Below are 19,688 nucleotides of genomic sequence, written 5' to 3'. Positions count from 1 at the left end.
TCCTTGTGTGTCTGCTCCCTTAATCATTAGGGCCTCAGGACAATGAGGTCCTGGTTAGCATTAAACAATCTTAGGAACAAAACTTTGGGTCTATTGACCACAGAGACAGAGTTTCAGTATAACCAAAGATAATATCTAGGCCTCGGTTCCATTTTAGTCTCAGACTCAGAAAACTGGAACAACCCTACCAAACACACCCTTGTAAAACTAGATTAAATGATGCCATGGCTGACATCAGGACTAGATACAATGATCAACTACTTCCTACCCTAGTACCAAACCATCAGTAGAGACTACAACCCTGACAATAACCCTAACTCCCTTAGTCCGCTATATAACCCATCCCCTAGAAGCCATTGGAGAGCCAGTTTTTTGACATTACTTACCTGTGACTCTGGGCTTGGCCACATTTCCTCAAATGAACCCTTACCTTTGGGGGCTGCACACTCTCCTGTTTGCATTTGATTGGGCTTTGATGGGCACAGGCAAATGATGCCTTTAGTCTGGTAACACTTTCTTGTAGATATCTTTAATTCTTTTTTGCCTCTATTCCACCCATCTGCCTGTTGCAACTCAACCTTACATAAACCAAGTCACTACCTGCTGTGTGCCTGGCTGCCTGCACCTGAGTGTTTCAGGGCAAAAATCCCACAATTGGGTAGATTGATAAGACTTTTCAGTCCTGTGATGACCAACTACTTACTCTAAACTCATGATGTACAACCTCACTGGTGGGATAAGATCATTCTTTCACTCTTTTCAAGGAATATTTGTACATTCTCCAGTTTTCTAGTTGCATGCGTCCCATTCTATGTTTCTCTCACCTTGCTTTGTGTAAAGTTTTCTAAAACCCCAAATGGCATATAATATATAAGCCCTATCCATTTCTCCCAGCTACCAAATCCAAGCATGTGGTGGTATTACCACCCAATTTTCCTCCTCTCCTGTGTCTGAGGAGGTTTCTCTTTTCCTTTGCAAAGCCAGGCTCCCCTTTTGCCTTATGAGGATGTTTGTTCCTTTGTTAGATTTTCTGCTTTTACCCTCTTGAACCCTTAGCTTTCAATTGGATCCATCCAATCAATATTTGCATATTATTAGAATACGCAAATATAGAATATTAATGTTTTTCTAATCTTCTCTGTCTATTGCCCCAATTCTTTGTTTCCTTACTTAGCTGCACTTCTTCTAAGAGCTATTTGCATCACAACCTCACCCCTTATTTATTATTCATTGTATTCAATTTTGGCTTCTGCCTCCTCCATGCAGTAGAAAACAATCTTGCTAGGTTGAAAGCAATCTTGCCAGGTCACTCATGCTGCCAAAGTCAATGGTGATTTCTCTGTCCTCCTTTTATTGGACCTTTCAAGGCATTCTAGGCTTTTAACCACTTAAAAAATATTGTATTTCTTCTCTTGGCTTCCATACCATATTCCCTTGTTTTTTCCCCAACTGTCTGGTCTTCTTAGACTTTGTTGCTAGTACCTTATAATACTTCCTCCCTCCCTCCCACCCCAGCCCCTTTGCTGAACTCGAATATTTGAGTTCCTCAGGAAATAGTTCATGGCCCTCTTCTCTTCTCCCTTTAAATCCTCATCCCTTCTATCCCCATGACTTGTGGTATTACGTTATATACTATGACCCTTGAATGAATATCTGTAGCCTAGACTTTATTCTGGTCTCCAGACTCTTATAGTTAATGACTATTTTTGATATTTCTAACTAGATGGCTCACAGAAATCTCAAAATTGCAATGCCTCAAAGTAAACATTTGATTCCCCCGTTCTCATTGCATCATTCTTCCTCTTCTGGGGCAATTGCACTCAGGCAGAACCAGCTCCATCTTTTCTGCTACCTTCTTCTCATTCTCTGCTTCCACTCCCCCAACATGCAGTCTAATTCATCACAAATTGCAATTGAGTCTATCTCCAAAGTATGTCATGAAATTATCGTAGACATGTCCATATTCATCTCCATAGACACAACCCAAGCCATCTTCTCCTGTCTGACTCCTGCCTAACCTCCAAACTGGTCTTTCTGTTTCAGCTCTTGCTCCACTTCAATCCACTCTTCATGTAGCAGCCAGAATGATTAAATAAATGAGGATAGGATTATATCGCACACTCTCAAATAAACTGCCTCCCCACCATTGAAAACCATCAATGGTTTATTTCACTTAAAACACAATCTAAAGCCTTTTACATGGTCTGAAGTCCCTGCATGATGTGACTTTCCTCCCTGACTTGGCCTTGAACTGCTTTTCCACTCAATCACTACACTGATTTCCCTCCTCGCATTGGCATCTCAAGTACACCAGATTCCTTTTCCCTTCAGGGAATTTTGGTATAAACTATTCATTCTGCCTGGGATGTTCTTTGCCCACCTAACTCTGAGTTAGCGCTCAGTTCTAACCTCATTTCCTCAGTATCGCCTTCTCTCTGCATTTCTATCTCTTGACAGCCTTGTAACAGCCCATTTTGTAAATACATATTTATTTGTATGTGTATTGGTTTAATGTCAATTTTCTTTAAAGACATTTAATCTCCATGAGCTTAGAAACCAGGGCTGTTTTGTTTGCCCTTGTATATCAGTGATTATAGTTCCTGGCTCATAGTAGATACTCAATATGTATTGGTTGAATGACTTTATTTTGTAGTATAATGTAGGTAATGATAAGTTCTTCAAACCCAGGCTGAGATCAATTGTCCATTTTTCTGTGTAACTGCCCTGAATCTCTTAATCCGTCAGGCTTACATATCATTTCCTCTTACAAAGTTCTATCTTATAGCCTTCTGTATTTACACTGACTAGGCTACTAATGTTAGATTACTAAACAAACATTCCACTCTCCTCCACCTCATGTTACAGGTAGGATGATGATGTTTTCCTATTGTGTTAGATTATTATTTCAATGTCTGCTACTCCTTCTTGTGATAAGATCATTACACCTCCTGACCCTTTGCCATTAGGTTTGCGCACGTGACCTGTGATACCTACCTCTCCAGGTAGGAGGATTATATTTCTCTGATATCGGATATAGGCCAGGTGACTCAGTTTGGCCTAAGAGTGTAAGTGAGGTGTGCCACTTCTGAGCAGAAACATTAGAGCCATTGCATGAATCCACAAACTCTCATCTCCATTTATCACGAGAATGGCAATGTCCCATATAGGGGCTACTGCTTCAGCCTGGACCCCAAGGCCTTAGGGAACCTGCAGGTAGCATGTCACATGAGGGAGAAATAAACCTTTGTTACAGTTAAGCCCTACCTAAGCTGACTGATAGACTCACTTCTTTGAAGTTGGATATGGCCAGTGTAACTGTTTCTACCAACAAAATGTGAGTGCAAGTCCCTTGTGTCACTTTTTGGTGGGTTTAGCTTGGTCATATCTCTCCAGGCTTCAGAAGTCATGCCTCTGGGCCCAAATGCTGTGCAACAGTGAAGAATCAGGAACGAAATGTAGGGAAGGTGCAATATTTAAGACCTGGTAAAGAGAGAGAGAATAAGATTGCTTGGAAGAAGACCTTTTGCACCTAATCCAGAAGGGCCTTGACCCTTTCATCCATATCCTTATAAATATAAGGCAGTATAAGGCAGTATAACACAAATATACTGCTGGCTTGGGCTACTGAGCACATTCTTGGGTAGGACCTAACCTGGAAAGGTCCTGAAATCTTGGATGTCAGAGGTCACCAGTTCCCTCTCTCCTTGGCTCCCCACCAGTGAAGTGAAGGAGTGTTGTGTACTTACTGCAGCAGTGTGGCCCAAGGCAAGCTCTCAGGAGGAATCCATGCTTCTTCCCTGCCTGCTGGTGGGATTCGGGACTTTCCCCCTATAAAGTGTCTAATTGATGTCATTGGTTTATTGACAGATGTACACGGTCAAGAGGTTCTTGAAAGAGTGGCTAAGATACAGTACAAAACAATGCCACACTCCAACTTCTGCTGCAAGAAGCATTTCTTGCATACCTGCTCCATTCCTGGAAATTAACAAGCATCATCTCCTTATGACCACCAGGTAAGGAAAGGATAAACTCTATTAGACAAGTGGGGATATCAGTTTAGACAGCACGGGGCACAGAGCTGGTGAGTGGAGAACCTAGACTTTCAACACACATTTTAATTTCCTCCTCTTCCTCCTCTTCTTTCTTTGTCTCTCTGTCTCTGTCTCTGCCTTTGTCTGCCTCTCTCTGTATGTTAGTGGCATTGCACATAGCACTACTAGTCTTTAAATCTCATCTCTGTGACTTTTTTCCTCGGGAGCTCTTCCTGGTCTGGCATCAAAGGATATTTTTCAATCTGTTCTGGAAACAATACCTTTGTAACAAAAGCTATTTCTTAAAGTGTGATGAAAGAGTCCAGGGTGGCAAGCTTGGAGAATTAAAATAACAAAATCTTCTTTTCCTCCTGTTGGTGACTCCAGCACAAGCTGTGTGAGCCCAGGGATTACTAGAGCTCCTATTTAGAGCCACTGGCCTGAGATAGTCCTCTTGGGGATGTTTCAGACCCCGAGGCATCCCCTGGTGTCCCTCTGAATACAGTGAAATGCACTAGATGAGAAGGTGAGCTGCAGGGTCCCTCCCCCATCAGATGGCTTCCCAGAAGTCATCGTGGGCTTCCCAAGCCAGAGAACACACCATGACCAGGGGAATATGCTGGAATAGCCACAGCACCCACATCTCAGACGATGCTGCCCGTGGCTCCTGCCTGCTGCGGCCATGTCTGTCCCGAGGCTGACCTACCAGCTCCTGACGGTGACTAATTGTTCGGTGGTGGCTCTGCCAGGCTTTTTAGGGCCTGTGGTCTTCTGGCCCTTAAGGAAGTTCTTGCTGGGAATTTGAATGGCATATCTGTGTTAAGTTTTGTAGGAAAACAACGTCTTCCTGCCCTCTTCTCCCACATTTCTCTTCTTTTTGGTGGATGCTGGTAAAAAAAAAGGGCTGAATCTCTAGGCCCTTACTGAGGCAGTAGGCAGATGCGAGGCGTGTGAAAATGGGAGCAAATTTAAGCTCTTTAATTCAGGGCATGTCAATTACTGCTTCTTGGAGTCGGTATCTGGTTCTCATACCCTGTCCTTATATTCTGGGAAACTGGCGTTTACTGACAGGAGCTGGGCATTAACTTATTTCTTATCTCACTCTACAAAGGCTGGTGCAGCACCCTGCTGCTTCCCACACAATGTGAAAGTAAATAACAGCTTCCCTACCCCGTGTGTAAGCTGAAAGGGACCTGAGTGTGGGAAGTCTGGCTTTCCGAGGCGGAACCTGTGGGAACTTCTGGCGGGAAAGACGTTTGCTCCGGCAGCCCAGCAGGGCAGCTGCTCCTTTCCAGAAGGGCGGTGAGAAGAGGTTATGTTAGCTTTCCAGGTCTTTCCATGGAGGAGATGCAGACAGCCAGCCCCGTGGTCTGATGTCCTTTGAGTCAGAACTGACTCCCCTGGCATAGTGCAGTGAGGGTGGCATCATGGCACTGGAAACCACGGGGCCACAGAGGTGGGCGGATGTGCCTGGCTCACCCTCCTTCTGCCTGGGGTTGGCTTTCCTTGAGCTACTTCCTGGCTTCCCTCCTCATCCTCTGCCCAAACCAGTGTTCCCACCTGTCCCTTTCTCACCCTTCCTTATAGTCTTCGCTTGCCTTATTTATGGACTAATTCCATCTCCTTAGCAAACATTCCTTTCAAGCCCCTTCTGAAGTGTTCCTCACAAGAGTACCCTGCAGTCACAGAGTTGAAACCATGAGAAACTCCCTTAAGGTCTGCCGTTTTCTTGAAAGTCCTACTTAAATCAATGTTCCTGGTAAGTGGAGTTTATGTGAGCAGAACTCACTTTTTTTTTTTAACCATTTTTTTTTTAGATTTTACTTATTTTTGGAGAGATAAGGGAGGGAGAAAAAGGGAGAGAAACATCGATGTGTGAAAGAGATCAACTAGTTGCCCCCATCTGGGGACCGGGCCCACAACCCAGCCATGTGGCCTGACTGGGAATCAAACTGGTGATCCTTCAGTTCTCAGGCTGGCGCTCAATCCATTGAGCCACACCAGCCAGGGCAGAACGCACTTCCTGATCCCTGGATTTTTGTTCTTGGTTTTCAGTGCTTTGTTTTATAAATCTTGTGGGTTTCCTCCCTGCTTTCTTGTTATCCAGTGTTGATTAGAACTCTGCATTGGTCAGTTTCCAGAGTCTGTGCAAGTTTCTCAGCCATGAGAGCAATCAAGGCACTCAAGAAATAATCCTGGAGATTTAGTAGAGTTAAGGAGCATTGACTCTGGAACTAAAACCTGGGGTTGAAGTTCAAACTCTGTTCCTCGCTCACTCTCAGAACCTGTTTCTTCAGATGAAGATGGGGCTTGTAACATCATGTATTTATGAGGATACCATGAATTAATCCAATATTACAAAGGAACCTGTATAAACCATACTGTACAAACCATAGTGTACAATGACAGTAATAATGAAGAGGAAGAAAGAAAGAGAAGAGTAATGATAAGAAGAAGCATGAGAGTAAGATGACTTTCACTTCTGGCTGGGAGGGAGGCAGACTTAGGCAAATCCTGAGAAAAGAGTCGGTGCCCTTCCTTCAGCCTTCTACAGCTAAGCAGAGGTCATTGATCACTGTGTTTATTGATCACTAGTGTGTGTTACTAAAGGTACAAAAATAAGTAAGATCTGGCCTCTGTGTTATATGCCATACTAGAGGTAGGCATGAAATAGAGTGGAAACAGGCAGGGAGCAATGAATTCTCCTGGGTGCGTATTGTGTTTGAGTCTCAGCCTATCAGTAGCCTACCTTGTGTTTAGACTAGACTTTGTGGTTTTTATTATGATTGCAGGATATTCTTCAGCGGTAACCATTAGGAAACTCTGGGGGGAAATGGCCATTACTTAACAGGACCTGGAAAATACATGACATACCTGGGGCCACACAGTGAGGTGAGAGAGAAAGAATGAGACTGTGAGCCTTGGGTTCTGCTTTTATTGGGGTCAAAGGTGGGAGGACTAGAGTTTTATAGACTCATTATTAGTGAATTTAAAACATGAAAGCCGAAATTTAAAGCATGGAAAGAGAAAAAAATCCCCTGTAGCCCAAATGGTTAGTTATCGAAATCAACTAAGATCTAAGACAGGAGCCTCAGTGCAGGGAGGTACTGGGCTCTTTATCTCGTCCTATGGCTGGCAATGTGTTTGTTTGATAACCTATAAAGGGCTGGCCCAGGACAGGGTCACCTCTTATCTGGGCCTCAGGGTGGGGCTGTGATCAGCCACTTGTTATCCTTGGTAGGCGCTGGTTTCAGGGTTCCTGGGCTGACCTTGTGGGAGCACCAGACTCGACCGCCGGAAGACTTCTCGTCACCCCCACTCCCCAGTGGATCTTTCAAGGGAGTCCACTCTATGCATGGGGTGACAAGGATCTCAGGCAGACAGCATATTTTGTGCTTCTACAAAACATTATGAACATTCCAGAGTCGTACTAAGGAGAGGATTACTCAAGATACTCTACATTGGAAAATACTGGTCCAAGCAGTTACATGAAAATGATTTGCATCAAATCAACTAGAGCACATCTGTCATCTGATATTGATTTCTCTTTTTTTAACACTCCTGCCACACTGATGCTGGATTAGAAGGGGGACTGTGAGCCCTGGCTGGCATAGCTCAGTAGATTGAGCTCGGGCTGCAAACCAAAGCATTGCAGGTTCGATTCCTAGTCATGGCACATGCCTGGGTTGCGGGCCACGTGAGAGGCAACCACACATTAATATTTCTCTCTCTTTCTCCCTCCCTTCTCCTCTCTAAAAAATAAATAAATAAATCTTTAAAAAAAAGAAGGGGGACTGTCCTGTGACAAGGCACAATTGGTTCAGAGATGGGTGAGGCTCACAGGACATGAATACAAAGGCCATTAGACACTTGGAGTAGACTTTGCCTTTGGAAAGAAAGGTGGGAAGAAAAGCCTAAGTATTTTCCCATACCCTAATACCCAGAATGCCAGGTCTGGAAGGGTTCGTGGTGGTTTACAGGTGGGAAGGGGTCTTACTGGAAGGGTCAGGGAGGGGAGCAGATCCTTGGCTATCCTGTGTCTCTTATCTCCTAGACTGAGACTCTTCCTGTGTCTTCATCTCACCCTAACATGTTGTTGCCAAAATTCTCCAGCCCGGTCAAATGGGACCTCTGTCTGTTCATAACAAAAGCATAGACTGTTGAGATTTTGCCCAGGAAAAAGTTGTATTTATTTATTTATTTATTTATTTATTTTGCAATAAATTCACCAACTCACAGCCTGACCACTAAAGTGCTTCCATTTAGCTCCAGGCAAGGTGCTTCATGGATTTGCCAGGAGCTTCTAGCTGCTACTTCATTGGCACCTAGACGTGGCTATTAGGACTGTGTGACTCATTCACAAGGTTCTTGGTAGCCCAGTTCCTACTTTCCTATGAGATTCTCAGAATAATGGCGATAATAAGATATGATGAATGTGGGACATTTAATAGAGTGAAAACACTGATAGTGATCAAGGCTAAACAAATATAGTTGCCAGGGCATGAAGGACTATTAACTCTTCTGGTCTGGCTCCTCACCTAGAGCTAGAAGACAGCCAAGGATTGTATAATTATAGGGAATGGGAGCTTGACTAAGAGGCCATGGCATGGTCCCTGAGATAAATGTTTGCAATCCTGTGTTCATTAACCTTGGGACCCTCGCCTTTGGGTCTCCTTCCTTCTTTCTTGCTTGCTTATGTCTAAGTCTATCAATACATCGGTTCAGGTCCACAGGTGTCATTATGTAGGTTTAAAACCTTCCGCATTCAGGTTCATGTTCCTTCAGTGTTCCAGGAAACAACCAACCCACCAAGGGATGCTGCTTACCTAAAGCCTTCTGGTTCTCCTGAGAGAAAAAGGGCCAAGTTCAAGTGCTGGGTAGCCTGCAAGAATACTCTTGCCTTGCCCCTTCTCTGCACATCTTGGGTGAGCGGGGAGAGGTGGCAGTAGTCACACCTTCTGTTTCATTTGCTTATCTTGGCGGAGCGAGACTGGGACCTGGGCCCTTTTCTAAGTCCCCAAATTGCTACATTGTCTGCTGGGTGACGGCTAGGATGTATTGACTGTCCATCGTCTGGTTTTCTCTCTCCCTGTAACTTTTTTACACTCTAGATTTCATTAGAGATCGAAACATTTCCCAAGATTCTTGTAGCCAGATATCTAATTTCTGTTCGCTGGACGATCTTTGTTCTCAAAGTACTTTATAGGGACTGTAAAAGTGTCAACAGAGACATAAATCACCTCTGTGTGTTTTTCAGAAGACAGGCCTGATGGGTCCCAAGCCAGCTTCTGTCTACACTGCACACCAATCTTTCTGTTTCATTTTCCACTCCCCTCAATCTGATTCTCTCAAGGCCAACGCTTCTCACCGCTGATACCTCTTCAGCGTTGAGACCTTTGTTCATAAAGTGGTTTCTCTCCTTCCTCTGCCTCCTGTTCATGGGCGAAAGGACTTTCTGGGTGGCATCTGGCTAGGGAAAGCCTGTTATTCTCTGCTGTCTATTGCTGTCAGAAGATTCTAGAATCAGAGGGACTTAGCTTCAAATACTGATTCCACCTTACGAGCCACGTGAGTTACTTATGCTCTCTGAGCCCTGCCATCTTCCACATATCTGAAACAAGAAATTATATCTATCTCATACAGATGTTGTGGAAATAAAGGAGACCCATGTAGGATGCCTAGCCTAGGAATCTGGTACTTATCAGCGGCTCCATAAATCTTTGTCCTCTTCTAAATGCCTGTACTGTGGAGGTGATTTAGGCTTGACCAGTAGGCTAGCCTCAGGATTAGAGGCTGCCACCTGTAGCATTTATAAAACTGTGTACTCTCCTAAGAGAGTTTAAAATGACTTGTTAGATCAGTAAGAAAATGGGAATGTCTTAATTTACCCAGTCATCACAAAAGGAACCAAAATAAAGCTGACAATATAAGTATTCTTAAGTTGGTCAGCAAGAATTGCTCAGTGGGCTGTGGTGTGCATGTAGCATTATAGCTCATGAGACTGAAATTCATGCTTCAGAAAAATGGCAAGTATCATGGTGTGAAACTTCAGAATTGCTCATGAGTAGCTAAAATCTCAAACATTCATCCACATCTGCTGAGGGTTAACTGGCCTTCAAGGTTTTGGAGAGAGGGGTAGACTTCTCCCAAAAGTACACCCAAGGGTGGAAGGGAAGGTCCCATCAGCAGAGGACAACACTGGCCAGGCACGGACAAGACCTCCAGCGAGGGACTCATGCAGTAGGGAAGCCTGTCCCCCGAAGGTCACTCCGTGTTCCTTTTCCTCTCCTTGAGTGTTGGGGAAGCTGAACAGATGCTAGAGAACAGGCTTGAGGTGGTCGGCCTGATCTCTGCCCCGGATCGCTTGGGGAACTATGCTGCCTTTTTAGGTTGAATGTCTCAGATTGTGAATAGTGGTTTAATGGACTCTTTTTCCACCACCCCCCCCAGGAGAGGAGGGGCTCCTTCCTTTTCAAAAGAAAAATAAAGCAAATAACAATATTAGTAACACTAAGTTCCTGTGGAGAGTGTTCTAGTCCAAGGACAAATTTAGAATGGGAACAGCAAGTGATCTTCCTGTAGACTGTTGCATCCTGAACTGAGTTCTCAGAGGCCACTGCCATGAAACCACAAGCCGTGGGAGGTGTCAAAGAAGCTCTCGAGCTTTCATATGATGACTACGATATTCCAATGGTACCAAAAATAAGCCTAAAATCTGCATCTTTGCTCAAGGGAGTGGTGATATTTAGGAGGGAAGGTAATGCTCTGGGTTCAGTTTCCACTGTGTTGGCTCAGGGATCACGAATTATCCATAAGGTACAAGGAGGCTGCTCTTTAGGCGCCTTTGACCCTTTAGTTAAACAATGCCCAGCACAGTGCCTGAGATATGCAAAGTCTCATGAAGTTGATAAATTAACGAATGTATGAATATTATCTAGTGTAGAAGTTGCTCTAAAGCCCATCCATTCTTAAAGTAGAGTATAAGGATGGAGATAATTAAGGCCAAAGACTTGGGGATGAGACCAAAGTTCCATTCTGTTTGGAAGCCCATGAGTCTCAGTGGTGTTATTTCCTCAGCTTTGCATGTGGGTCAGGCCAGACATCTGAGCCATGCTCCCTTGCCTTTAGCTGAAACCAGGTTTTGTTGTTGCTGTTATTCATTTGTTCATTCATTCATTCATTCATTATTTAATAAGTACTTATTGAATATAAATTGTGTCTACCATGTTCACGCAATGTGTTGCACTGAAGAAAACTGATAAACATCTCTGATCTTGGGGAACTTAATGTATTAGTGAATTTATTACTAGGTGCTGTAACAGGCTAACCTGGAAATCTCAGGAGGCAAACACAATACAGGGTTATTTCTTGCTTCTATAAAGTCAGATACATGACAAAGGTGGGAGAGGGAAGTGGTCAGATTCCTGTACTTATCCAAGGAGTCTGGCTGGCTGGAAGCTCTGCTGCCTTCATTGTGTGGCTTCCTGGTCGCCTTGGGTATTGACATTAGCCATTGTCAGACAATGGGAGAGAGAGAGCGGGAGCTGGGACATTGTGAACATCACTTTCACCCATATTACATTCGTCAGAACGTAATCATAGGGCTTTGTCCCTGTAGAAGGGGGCTGGGACATGTTGTTCCTGGCCAGGTGGTGACTTGCCAGCAGAAGTTCTTCAATAGTGAAGAAGCTCCTAAGTATTTGGGGGGCAGGTGGAGACATCTTGCACAGTTACATTCTATTGGGGGCAGAGAGACAGACAATAAATATGTGAGTACATCATATAGTATTTCAGATGATTAATAAAGTCAGAGGGGGGAAGGGGGTGAAAACAATTATGACAATAATTTTCCCAAACGGTTGTTCATTGGGCCATATTGTCTGCAGAGCACCTGCGAGTTGATCCTCTGAGTGAAGAAGGCTCGGCCCAGCAATTCCACTGCTAGGATTATATCCTAAGAACCCTGAAACACCAATCCAAAAGAACCTATGCACCCCAATGTTCATAGCAGCACAATTTACAATAGCCAAGTGCTGGAAGCAACCTAAATGATTATCAGTAAATGAATGGATCAAAAAGACATGGTACATCTACACAATGAAATTCTATGCAGCAGAAAGAAAGAAGGAGCTCCTACCCTTTGCAGCAGCATGGATGGAGCTGGAAAATATTATGCTAAGCGAAATAAGCCAGGCAGTGAAAGACAAATACCATATGATATCACCTTTAACAGGAACCTAAACAACAAAACAAAGAAACAAGCAAAATATAACAAAGACACTGAAATAGAGAACAGACTGACAGAGTTCAGAGGGGAGAGGAGAGGGAATTTCAGGGGAATTTCAGGGGAAAAGGGAAAGGGTTTACAGGAATGAGTATAAAGGACACATGGATAAAAAACTAGGGGCAGGTGGAAATGGGAGGGAGGAGGGGAGGGTTGGGTGGGTGGGCTGGGTTGGGAGTAAAAGATAGAAAATTGTATTGCAACAACAATTAAAATAAAATAAAAAAATTAAAAATGTTCAAGTAGGGGAAAAAAAAGAAGTACAGGCCCTTAATGCTGAATTGTGCTAGACTGAAAAGAGAGACTTTCCTTTGTGTTGGAACAAGCCACATTGTCATCACCACCACTGACCCTGGAGTTACAGAGTTTACTGAATGCCAAAGATATTATCAAAAAACATAACAGATGAAGACTGATAAAGTGGGCTTAAATTTGTCTCTGTGCCCTTTCCATACCTGTAGCTTTTATGTACCAGTACTGGTGGGTTACCAGTACTAACCCACCTTCTAGTACTAACCCAGTATGCCAGTTAGTATGCCAGTACTAACCCAGGCTGGAGTTCATGTCCTTTTAGTTTTGACTCTGTGTCCTCTTTTGGATAATCCCACCTTCTTGATTCTAAAGGGATCTACTTCCCTGATGTGTGAAGAAAATCAAGGGTGATTTCCTCCCTAGTAATAGAGTAGTGTGACCTTTATGTTGAGGAATACTAGCTGGTTACTCCATATCAATGAAAAAAAGGTTAGTTGGAAAGTTGTGAGTGAGGGAAGTTGAATGGTGTTAGCTATGGAAGAACATTCTGTATTTGGTAAAAGGCAGAGGCTTCGACATGTCGGAAAACTTGTTCCTCGGATTGTGGGCTCACTTCAACAGACATTTCTTGATCCGTTTTACAGACCTGGCCCTCTGCTGGGCACCGGCAGTACGGTAGTAAACACAATTCTGCCTCGATCTCAGGGGCTTCACGAACCAACAGGTGGGTTTCGGCCAGACTGCGAAGGGCTGAGTGTCATACTCACAGTCCCCGGGTTTGTGCTCCACAGTCAGTGAAGGAACAGCAGAGAGATGACTTCTGTGCTGGGGAGTGGGTGACAGACGTGGGAACTGGCACTCACTCGGCGTGAGACGGTTAGCAAGTCACCCTCCCTGACTCTCACGCTCTTTGTCTGGAGAAAGGAGATAATGACAACTTCCCTGCCCCTCTCACAGGGCTTGTGTAAGGATCAAAAGAAATCATGTTATTTGCCAAAGAAATGCTCTTCAGGCACCAAGAGCTGTCATTAAGATTGGTCACTAATCTGGACAACGTGGGTGCTGGGCGGTGATGCTCCGAGACTGTGGCAAAATCTTGCATCCAGAACAGGCATCTCACATCTTTGAGAAGAAAACATTAATTTTAAAAAAGTTTAAACAATGGAATATTTTGAAATAAAAGTTGATTTCTCCTCTTGTCAAGTAAGGTTTGTTGTAAGTGAAGAAAATGAACAGGGAAGACCCATGGGGCACGAACAGAGATGCACACGTGGGTGCAAAGAGAGGAAGTGAGCAGGCCAGAGGGGCTGCTGCGGTGGCGGGGAGGGGTGGCCGGGGACTTCTGCAGGAGGCCGGGGACTTGCCAGGCCACCACCCGCCAGAGCTGCAGCCCTGACCCGGCCTTCAGAGAACGCTGGAAGCCTTTCCTCAATCGTTCTTCTTCCAGGGAACGTGTGGCCCCAAAGAGCTCACTCTTCCAGAAATAATGACTTGGCTTTCAGCAGCATTATGACTCTTCATATCTCCTGTGACTTCCTGCAAGTGTCGTTCCAAGAGGAAGGTCTGTGCTCAGGGGGCCTCAGGACTTATCTGGCTTTTCCACGGACTTCGGCACCTTGCCTACCGACGCAGGGCGAATTATAGAGCGAGACATTCTTTTGAAAAATGGGGTAAGTTACTGTAATGTAAGATATCACTGGCCTATTCCCAGACCATGAAATCCCATTAATTCAGCCCAAATTTGAGAATTCATTCAACATTGGAAGCATATCTAGGAGATTGTCAGCTTTGGGAAAAAAATGCTTACTTTACATGGTTTTCCTCTAATTTATGAATCTGGACAAATCAAAGAAAGAAATGGTCACACGCATTTTGCTGAAAAAGAAGGAATCGTACTAAGTTAATGTCTTTTTTAGTCAAACTTCAGTATTGTAGAAGTAAATTTGTTATTATAGTTATTACAGAAATAAAATCTGAAGGACAACATCAGCCCTTACTGAAAATGCATTCTCACTTTTGAGTGCTCCACAGTGACTGGGGGGAACTTTACCTCCAAGTGCGAGGAGTAGGCTGAAGCCTGGCTGAGTGGGGAGAAGAAGTGAGCCATTACCTGCACCTCGAGCATGTGCTGTGGGTCACACATCTAACCCAAGTCTTGTTGAACGCTCACCCCAGTGCCTTCTACCAGCGAGGCAGAGTCACCCTCCTTTCGTAGATAAGTACACTGAGGTCCAGAGAGCGATTTTTACCAAAGGTCACACAGAAGTGGCGGAACTAATATTCAAGCCAGCCTACCTAACAATAGACCCGCGGTGTTTCCTCAGCTTTCCCCCTTTATCTTGAAAGTTTCTTGGGACTTTGGCTAGAGACTGGCCAGGAGGCAGAGGCCTTGGAAACCTGGGTGGGCCAGTGAACAGAGCTGGGTGGGCCTCTCCATCACAAAGGCGTAAGGGTCAGGGAGAAGTCCCCCATTACAACCACTACCCCAGGCTCAGCCACTCTCCCTCTTTCCACCTTTCTCCTTCTTTCTTTCAGGGCAGGGTTTCTCCTCTTGGCCCTGTTGACACTTAAGACCAGATGACTCTTTGTCGCTGGGGCTGTCTGGTGCACTGTGGGGTATTTAGTAGCATGCTTGGTCTCTACCTACTAGATACCTGTAACAACCCTTCCCAGGCATAGCACTAACACATATCCCCAGGCATCGCCAAATGGCTCCTGGGGTTGGGTGCTGTCCCCTGCCCCAGTTAAGAATCATTGTTTTATGGTGACCAACCAATGCAGTTTGCCCTGGACTGAAGGGATTCAGGGCTAACACCAGGGTGGTCAGGGGCACCCTGGGTTGACTGGTTGCCCTACGAGTGAAATTTCACCTCCGGCTAATAAAGGCTAATACTGTGCCTGGGAGAGAGGCAAGAGTTGATACCGTGGCTGTCCCACAGTCTGCAGTTTCTCCAGGCTGTTGCCGTGCCAAGCCCATCTGCTTAGTACGCCTTTCTCTCCCCCACTAGTCCTACTCCCTTGTGATCACAGGGGCCGTTGGAGTACCTGTGTGGGTCTTTTTAGGACGGAAGGAGACCAGAGGGGATGCTGGTGTGTGTGGGAGAGGCAGTTGGGGGCTGGACTGCGGAGAGCTCCGTCGCGCTGCCTGAGTGGGCGCTGGGCACGTATGTGCGTTTACTGACGGGAGTCCAACCTGTGGCCGGCGGGCCGCAGGCAGCCTGGGATGGCTGTGAATGTGGCCCAGCACAAAATCGTAAATTTACTTAAAACATTAGGAAATTTGTTTTTGTGATTATATGTCGCAATGTCTTTAATGGGTGGCCCAAGACAACTCTTCTTCTTCCAGGGTGGCGCAGAGACGCCGAAAGGTTAATGAGTATTGGATGGGGGGAGGGTTCCAGCTCAGAGTTAACTTGGCCTGTGCCTAGGTTGTGTGCACATTTTAATTTTTTTGCTACTATGAAATATTTTTATGAGTTACTCTGGCGACGTATTAAGGGCATATTCCTGAGAGATAAAAGAAAAGTCTCAAAACTGGTTTGTTTTTAGGATTATTTTTTGTTGTGTTGTTTGAGAATATATTAGCAAGAGTAATAAATATTTTGGTTCTTTGCAAACTTACAGAGCACTTCCAACATGTATCATATAACAGGTCCCTCAGCCTTTCGCTGTTGGTGTCATTCATATTCCCATTTATGGGGTGAACGCAGCAGAGTTCTGGAGGCAATACGCAGCTGGCTGAGGACCAGCACCAAGTGTTTCATTTGAGTCACTGGGCATCGCATCTTCTGCTCTCCACACTCCTCCAGTAGGGCGAGTCCTGCACGTGAGTGCCGAGTGTGTGTTTCTGTAACTGTAAATCGTGAAGTGACACGTGTAGACATGGAAGGTGAGAAGCAGTTCTATTGCCCCGACTCTGACAATGGCCCTTGCCCCTTCTCTGCCTTCGGCAAGTGGGAGGGTGAAGCAGTTTCCACCAGGGCCGTGCCCAAGACCCCATGGTCGGACATATTTTTGATGACGCTGTTCCTTACTGTGCTCTTCGATACAGCTGTGGAGGATGTGATTTGCAAGAATGATTGCTTAACACTTCCTTGATGATGCAAACCAGTGGCTTTTGCCAGGAACTTTTTATACGCTGAAGCTGTAAGCTAGCTCCCTCCCATTGGCCTGTTTGGTTTCATTTTTTAGAGGAGGTGTGTTTTTCTAGTTACAGAGTGGTAATAACTGCCAGTGTCTCCTGGGAGTGAGGTACCGGGAGTTTGGGCACTCCACCTGTTGACAATGACAGCAGACGAGCTGGTTTTCTTTGTGAATGGCAAAAAGGTAAGCAGGAGCTGACCTTTGCTTTGGCTTCCCTGCTGCCTGGGAAGGACCGTGTGTCCTGTGGAACAGGTCATTTCGTTCTCTCTCTTTCGTGTTTGCTCTCACTTGTTCTCCTGTTTTTCTCTCCCTTTAAACACGGGGCTGCCTTTGGGGTAACATTAGGGAAAGAAGTCCTTTTCAGGGCTAGAACATAGTCAAGACACTCAAGGGGCAAAGCAGTGAGGGGGCGTGGAGCGAAGAGAGCGATGTCTGTGAGCTCACCCCACCCTGCCCGCTCTCTGCAGCGGTAGGGACACTGACAGGCTGAGAAAAGGGGGACAGGGTTCCAGGTGAGACTGGAGGTCACCCACCACACTTCTGTTTCTGTGTTTAATCAAATGTGTCCTAAGGCTTCCGTTGATCCCTTTCCCGAGGGAGGGGATGGGGACGTCTTTTCATGCCAGTATCAGGATATAAGATGTGCACAGCCTTTGCTTCTGATATTTCATGTATGGAAATACAGGGTCCGGCAGAAGTAAGGCCTGCTGGAGTGTGGTCGGTAGGGTAATAATATGGTGTAATCATTTATAGTGTTAATTTAAACATTTCATGTAAAATGTCATATGGTGGGCTTCAGTGTGATATTGTTATGTTACAGAGTTACACGCTACGGGTTTGTAATAAACCGGGGGCGTTATTTGTGCCGACCCTGTATTACAGGTAACTTGCGGGAGGACATATACTGACATCTTGTGGCAGCCGCGTTAAATTTCACGAGGGGCAGGCTCCCCTCCCACCCTTAGTTCTACATACACATGTTGCGGATCTCTCACTTTAATAAAAACTGACCACTTGGGTTCACTTCATCCGTGCACGGGACCTAGGGAGGGGGAGGGGGACATGGGGAAGAGGGGAACTTCGGACGTGGGAACCAGTCGTCGTAGCCCTGGAAAAATGAGGACCTTTGCAAATTCTAATGCGGGTGCAGAGAGAGGAGGTGGGAATACATGACATTGCCTCCGCCCCCCACGCGCCCTCCCTCACCCCCTGCTGGCACGCTCGCTGGCATCTGCCCTCGCTCCGTAGTCATATACTGCACATGGTCGTGTGAGCGGTGAATGTGCCCAGGGGGACATGCCTGCCCCCCAAAGCAATTTTACTTGTTTTGCCATATTGGTGGTTTTGAGACAAGAAACAGAGTGACTTTCAAGGTAATTTTTAAGAACTAAAATGTGCTTTGTAGGACATCTAGTGCTTAAATTGTTAGGGTGTATTGGGATGACTAGTGAGAAAATTCCATGAGCCATCAGTGCTCCAAAGACTGTGAATTCGGTTTGAGGGATGTCTGTGTCCAGGAGGCACTGCAGAGTGGGGTCCCCATGCTCTTCGGGGTTCAAAGTTGTCTTTCTGTGCCACTTTTCTTTGGAGTTGGCATCTGGCACCAAACCAAGCGGTAGGGCAAAGCTTCCACGTTGGTGGTGGTAAAACTTCCGTATCCAACATTTCAAACAATTTTGTTGCATTCAGCAATTATACTGCAGAGATTTAAGAAACAGTTGCTGAACTGGCTTTCTAGAAGGGTTACTTACACAAAGGCATCTTCTGTGGAATTTTTTTAAAAAATATTTTTTAAAATTTATTTTTAGACACAGGGGGAGTGAGGGAGAAAGAGTAGGAGAGAAACATTAGTGTGCGGGTGCCTCTTGTGTGCTCCCAGCTGGGGGACCTGGCTCACAACCTAGGCATGTGCCGTGGCTGGGAATCCTTTGGTTCACAGGCCAGCACTCAATCCACTGAGCCACACCAGCCGGGGCTTCTGTGGAATCTTTGTAAGCAATTTTTACATTGGTTGAGCAGCTGGATTCAGTGACTTCCAAGGCCACGTCTCACTCTTAAGGTTTGATTGTTTCTTAAGCCATGAGTTCCTGTGTGACAGCACCAGCTTCTCTTCTTCTTAATGAATGGTTGTGATTCACTGGAGCATTTCTTTCTTTTTTTAATACTCACCTGAGGATATGTTTATTGATTTTAGAGAGAGAGGAAGGGAGAAAGAGAGAGAGAAGCAGTGATTGGTTGCCTCTCATACATACCCCCAATTGGGGGTCAAAACCGAAACTTAGGTAGATGCCCTGAGTGGGAATCGAACCCGCAACCTTTTGGTGTATAGGGTGACCCTCCAACAACTAAGCCACTGGGCCAGAGCTTCCCTGGACTATGTCAAGGGAAATCTGGCTTGGTAAAAACTGTTTTCCCATGTATTTTGTTTTCAGCTTAGGAAAGCAATTTAAAAAATTTGCATGGTATCATTACATCAAACTCTACCATCTATTACTGCCAGTTTCTGTGATGGATGTCCATGCTTGTAATTTGTAAACAATTTGTTGCCCCTTGAGAAACTGCTGGAAAGGACAGGCGAGGAGGGAAGGAGCCATGAGGTGAAAACAGTGCTATAAAAGTGAGGCCCGGCAAAGGAATCCAAGACAAACTAGGGCAGCTGTGAGTGTGCTTCCACGTCTGTTCCCAAATGTTCTAGACCTTTCGTTACAGGATGTTATAAAAAGAAGTTACGAAAGAAGGGGTCAGAACTTGGTGACTCACTCCTCTTCATAAAGCAGGCTTTTTAACGTTTACGGTTTTTGCAATACTCATTTGGTGGTAATGAACTCCTTTAGTTTTATTTATTTATTTATTTATTTTGTCCAGGAAGCTCTTTATTTCTCCTTCAATTTTAAGTGACAGCCTTGTTGGATAGAGTAGTCTTGGTTGTAGGTCCTTACTTTTCATCACTTTGAATATGTTGTGTCAATTCCTTCCGG

The 19,688-nt window shown here is 45.1% G+C and overlaps 1 protein-coding gene across 3 annotated transcripts in view; it reads left to right on the top strand.

Annotated features, from left to right (window-relative positions):
• Positions 1 to 16,756: 16,756 nt before the first annotated feature.
• The window catches only part of XDH (xanthine dehydrogenase), a 57,572-nt gene continuing 54,640 nt past the window's right edge, over positions 16,757 to 19,688 (top strand). For 2 of the 3 annotated variants that reach the window (XM_028516525.2, XM_036027804.1), the window contains exon 1: positions 16,757 to 16,893. In XM_028516525.2, the coding sequence (XP_028372326.1) occupies positions 16,852 to 16,893 (42 nt within the window). In that variant the 5' untranslated portion in view covers positions 16,757 to 16,851. Of the gene's footprint in view, positions 16,894 to 18,677; positions 18,770 to 19,688 lie in introns of those variants that run through there. The other variant, XM_036027805.1, reaches the window with a different exon arrangement.

Source organism: Phyllostomus discolor, chromosome 6, assembly GCF_004126475.2.
Source record: "Phyllostomus discolor isolate MPI-MPIP mPhyDis1 chromosome 6, mPhyDis1.pri.v3, whole genome shotgun sequence".
Taxonomy (NCBI): Eukaryota; Metazoa; Chordata; class Mammalia; order Chiroptera; family Phyllostomidae; genus Phyllostomus; species Phyllostomus discolor.
The sequence above is the reverse complement of the archived record's forward strand: the minus strand, read 5'-3'. Positions and strand labels throughout refer to the sequence as shown.